This window comes from Mangifera indica, chromosome 9 (genome assembly GCF_011075055.1).
Source record: "Mangifera indica cultivar Alphonso chromosome 9, CATAS_Mindica_2.1, whole genome shotgun sequence".
Classification (NCBI taxonomy): Eukaryota; Viridiplantae; Streptophyta; class Magnoliopsida; order Sapindales; family Anacardiaceae; genus Mangifera; species Mangifera indica.
The window spans coordinates 10,274,109-10,279,653 of NC_058145.1; the positions used below are offsets into that span (position 1 = coordinate 10,274,109).

Sequence of the window (5,545 nt, forward strand, 5' to 3'; positions counted from 1 at the left end):
CATTAGATGTATTATGTATGCAATAATGTGTACATGCCTAGACATTTCTTTTTATTGTTAGGCTAGTTAGTCGATATAAGTCAATGTTGAAAAAAGCACTAAAAGGTTGTCTATAGAATATTGATATCTTAAAGGCTCTATGAATTATTGTTTATATGATTAAGGATCGAATTTGTGTTTAATTGACTACTGAGATGCTAATTTGGGAAGTGTTTAGACCAACACAAATTAAATTAAGGCTATTTTTTCTTACTCTAAAAGGGTTCATATCTTGAAGTGATAAAAAACAGAGATGTGTAGCCTTATCCACAATGGTAACCAAGTATATAATATGTTCAGTGATTGTTCAAGAAACTATTTTGTTAAGAAAATTCTTCGTAAATTTGAGTAAATAAGACGATATTATCGAAACAATAGTTGTCTGTTAAAATAAAATATCCTAAATTTTTATAGGACAACCAAACATATTGGCACTAGACATAATATTGTAAGAGACTTCATTTCCAAGAATGAATGAGTGTACAATATAATTCTATGTATTGTATGGTTCCTGATCCTTTAACTAAGATTTTTCCAAGAAATATATATTTAGCACATGTTAAATCTTTTGGATTACGTTAACTAAGATTGTTCCAAGAAATATATATTTAGCACTGATGCTACCATGTTAAATCTTAATGGGGCTATGATGATGCAAGAGGAGCATTCATCATTCATATTGGTGCTACATCGGTTCGACAAACGAAGCAAAGGTTTGAAATCTACTCTAAACACTACAGAGGTTAACATGAGAAGGTTGAATTCATTGGTTGTGTTTCTTGAATCGAACTTACAGTAAGATGTTGTTTTGTTGGTTCATGTTAATGTGAATATTGGCAAGGTTAAAAAGGAGCTTATTTACGATGGATAGCAACTTGAAATTATTTTTTTTTTTTGGGTATTTGGAGGTGTTGAGATAGTCTATTCATGAGAAGAAAAATAAATGTTGGCTATTATGCTCTATTTAATGTAAAAGAAGCGCATGCTATAGGTTGAACACTTTATGGTGATAATTGGGTGGTTGGCAATGATTTCTTTATTGAGAGGAGATTTCTTAAGTCAAGACTTTATCATTGGCTTTAGTTTTTGTTAGAGTTTGATTTTGCATGAGTGCATGAGAATGACGTAGACCCAAAGTAGGAAAATTGTGAGAAGATACAAGATCTCTCAATAAGGACTTTTAGTCCTTCTAATGGGGGAGGTTTGTCACATCCCTGATGATCAAAAGAAAGCAAGTGTCTCAAGTTGGCACGTTGGACTCTATGACAGGCCTAAGAGTGGCATGGTTGGACATGCTTGGATAACGTATGAGAATTGTTACGGGCAGAGGCAATCGAGGATCTAAGGAGCTACAAAAGCTATTTGAAATGTCATTTGATATGTTTAGCAAGGGGGAAGCCAAAACAAGACATGTGGGGTGATATTGACTAAGTGTGCAAGTAGACTTATGCATGGGGGCATAAAAATGGGTGCACAGGAGCAACTATGATTGTGTAGTTGGGAAAGACTGGAAAATGTAGCATTAATGTTAGTCAATTAATGAGCTAACAACATTGTAGAGTGTGATAGACCAAGAATAAACAATGTGACTGATATGTGTTAAGTGTTGAAAGGTGAGCAATGATTGTGAAAAGGAGGCCCGATAAGCAATTGCATGAGAAGTTATAATATTGGAGTTCTATGGACAAATTATATGATTTGTCTTAGGGTAGTTAGGTGTGTCTGAACTACTAGTTTAAATGTTTGAATTCAAATTGTAAACTACCCAAATCGAATGTAATTGCCAACTTTATATATAAAAGGGGGAGGGGGTCAGATAAGGGCATTTGTGTGCCAGTTCATGTAGTTATTGTGAGTGTGTTTTAGGCATTAATATGAGTGTTAATGTATGTTTAAGTCATTGAGAATAAGGCTAGACGTGTTGTGTTATTAAATCAGTGAGTGCGTGTGACAGTGTCGCTAAATCTATTAAATGTGTTTACAATAATTGTGTATAGTAGTATGTATGTATGTATATGTTCTTGATGAAATAAGATGCATAGGACAAGATGTGATGAATGTCCATGTCGAAGAGTGTATGGTCATCATGCGATTAGTGTTCCAATATAAAGTTTTGCTGGAATGCTAAACATTAAAATGTTTAGCTTCTATAATTTTTGCTACACCCCTAAAAACACTAGTAAAATTTTCCTAATCCCTCTATATCTTAAAACTTTGCACTTACCTCCCAAAACTAATCAAAGATTATGTACCAATTCAAAGAAATGCCCAAAACTTGTGAAAATTTTTCAATTTTGTCTTTTTTTCTTACAATATAACAATATGAAAAACTTATAAATATTGATCTTATTATCTAGATTTAATGATTTTACTTGCTTGAATTTGTGTTTCTTGTGTGAGATTTCGGATATGAATTTGTCGTTAAAAATGGTAATTAAGGACATACAACTTTTGTTGGAAGATTAGGGACGAGGACAATATAATTTTTAATTAATTGTTTGGTCTTAATGATTTAGTTGTCACTTTGAATATTTTTCACTTTGCTTGAAATCTTTTTCCTCACTCTCAAACTTTGAATATTCTACCATTTTTGTTTGGTAGAATATTCAAAGTTTCCCACCTATTAACTGATACAGATGCCGTGTTTCCACCATAAGACAATTATGTTCTTCAAGTGGCATCTGCTTTGTGTTCTTTCCTTGCTTCTGCAACCATGTTTAGCAACTGCACAAAACAATGGAACTGTACGTGTAGGTCAATATATTTCTGCAGCTGATAATTCACAACCATGGTTTTCACCTTCCAGAGACTTTGCTTTTGGTTTTCACAAACTTGACAATAAGGATCTCTTCTTGCCTGCCATTTGGTATTACAAGATTCCAAGCAAAACCATAGTTTGGTATGCTTCAGCTGATAATCCTGCACCAAGAGGATCAAGATTACAGCTAACTGCTGACCGCGGATTGGTGCTTGATGGCCCCGATGGCCAAGAGCTATGGAAATCTGGTATCACTATGAGTGCAGCTGCTTCTGGTTTTCTTTATGATGAAGGCAACTTCCTGGTGGCAGATGCAAATTCTGAAATGTTATGGCAGAGTTTTGATGAACCTGCTGATACTTTGCTCCCTTCACAGATAATGGAAAGGGATGGAGTAGTTTCTTCCAAACGATCGCAGACTGATTTCTCTCGAGGAAGGTTCCAATTTCGTTTGCTCCAGGATGGAAATGCTGTGCTTAATACTATAAACCTGCCTAGTGGGACTGCATATGATGCCTATTTTTGGAGCAATACATACGATCAAAACAGATCAAATGCTGGTCTCCGAGTAGTGTTTAATGAATCAGGCTACTTGTACGTTGTGAGGGAAAACAATCAAAGAGTTCTTCTCACACCAGAAACAATAGTCCCTTCCCAAGAAAATTATCACAGAGCAACTCTCAATTTTGATGGTTCTTTTGTGCTTTATACCCACCCCAAGAATACCAATGGAAATAATGGTATCTGGTCTGTTATTCGCACTATGCCTGATAATATCTGTGTAAACAACGATATTCGTGAAGGATTAGGCGGTGGAATTTGTGGGCATAACAGCATCTGCACTCTCAATTCATTGCGAAGGCCAAACTGCACATGCCCAAAGGGGTTTTCTTTACTCGATCCAGATGATCCATACGGAAACTGCAAGCCGGATTTCATCCAAGGCTGTGAAGAAGATGAGGGGAAATCTGGAGAAGATCTATACTATATTGAAGAGCTAAAAAGTACTGATTGGCCTACATCTGATTTTGAGCGGCTTACACCTTCTAGTAGAGAGGACTGTGAATCATCTTGCTTAAAGGACTGCCTGTGTTCTGCATCTGTCTTTAGAATTGATACCTGTTGGAAGAAGAAATTACCACTCTCCTATGGGAAAATGGACCCTGATGATGGTGGGACAGCTTTCATCAAAATTAGGAAAGGTGAGGCCAATGGAAAAAAGAAGAGGAATATAATTATCCTGGTGGGATCTGTACTTTTAGGCAGCTCTATGTTTGTCAACTTGATTTTAGGTGCTGCTACTTGCCTTGGCCTTCTAATTGTCAATCAGAAAAAACTCACGAGGACTCAACCTCATGAAGGTGTTTCACACATGAATCTGCGCTGTTTTACCTATAAGGAGCTTGTAGAGGCCACACATGGATTCAAGGAAGAATTAGGAAGGGGGGCCTTTGGTACTGTTTACAAAGGATTCATGGATATTGCTCCTAATAATCTTGTTGCAGTGAAGAAGTTGGATAGAGTATTTCATGATTGTGAGAAAGAATTCAAAGCTGAAGTGAATGTAATTGGGCAGACACATCACAGGAATCTGGTTCAACTTCTTGGATTCTGCGACGAGGGCAAAAATCGGTTAATTGTATATGAGTTATTGAGTGGCACATTAGCCAGCTTCCTCTTTGGAGACTGTAAACCGAATTGGAAACTGAGGACCGATATAGCCATGGGGATTGCCAGAGGCCTATTGTATCTTCATGAGGAATGCTGCACCCAGATCATCCATTGTGATATAAAGCCTCAAAACATACTTCTTGACGATTATTACAATGCTCGGATATCTGATTTCGGATTGGCAAAGCTTTTGACATTGGATCAGAGTCATACTAGCACTGCCATCAGAGGAACTAAAGGGTATGTTGCACCTGAATGGTTTAGAAACACACCAGTCACTGTAAAAGTTGATGTTTACAGTTTCGGAGTGCTGCTTCTAGAGATCATTTGCCTTCGAAGAAGTGTCAAACAGGAAGCGAGCACAGTTGATAAAGCAATTCTAACTGATTGGGCTTATGGTTGTTATCAGGAAAGACGATTGGATATTCTCGTTGAAGATGATCCTGATGCCATCGATGACATTAATAAGCTGCAGAGGTTTGTGATGGTTGCCATTTGGTGCATCCAAGAAGATCCCTCTTATCGCCCCACGATGAGGAAGGTTATACAGATGCTTGAGGGAGTTGTTGAAGTACCTTTTCCACCATGTCCATGGCCATCCAACATCACAAGCTGAAACTAACTTTTATCAATTCAACATCACATTCTGGAGCACTTTCAATCGGGCACTCAACATCACAAGCTAAAATTAGCTTTTCTGCAGCACTTTCAATCAGTTACTCAATATAATAGAGTATCCATTGCACAATTTTCCTTGAGGTAAATTACCCGTTGTTAATGTTGTACTCTTTTCTGCTAGAATAATTGTTTGTTAATTGTTTTAGTTTTGTGTCACTGCTAATTCAATAAATAAATGTATTAGTTGCTATAAATTAATATTTCTGAAAATTGAAAGCGTTCAGGTCTTAAAACAATATATGCCTATGTTTCTAGTAGAAACATCAAAGTCTAAATGAGATGCCAGATCTTCAAAACAGGTGATAGGTAGCAATAACTATGCTTTTGGCTGCCTACAAATATCAGTGATGAGTGCTAGTTCATGAGTTAAATTATAATAACGATGCCTCATTGTTCATG

The 5,545-nt window shown here is 36.6% G+C and overlaps 1 protein-coding gene across 2 annotated transcripts; it reads left to right on the forward strand.

Moving 5' to 3' along the window:
* Positions 1-2,653: 2,653 nt before the first annotated feature.
* On the forward strand, positions 2,654-5,340 carry LOC123225439 (G-type lectin S-receptor-like serine/threonine-protein kinase RLK1). 2 transcript variants are annotated; one of them, XM_044649385.1, is made up of 2 exons: positions 2,655-4,708; positions 4,878-5,060. In XM_044649385.1, exons 1-2 carry the CDS (start codon positions 2,676-2,678, stop codon positions 4,951-4,953), a joined length of 2,109 nt encoding a protein of 702 aa, XP_044505320.1. In that variant the 5' UTR covers positions 2,655-2,675; the 3' UTR covers positions 4,954-5,060. The 2 variants fall into 2 exon arrangements, with proteins under 2 accessions (XP_044505319.1, XP_044505320.1); XM_044649384.1 differs by having other exon boundaries at positions 2,654-5,340.
* The last annotated feature ends 205 nt before the right edge of the window (positions 5,341-5,545 follow it).

Excerpts from the sequence above, each read along its gene's own strand:
- LOC123225439 (XM_044649384.1), top strand. The coding sequence starts at position 2,676 with ATGCCGTGTTTCCACCATAAGACAATTATGTTCTTCAAGTGGCATCTG.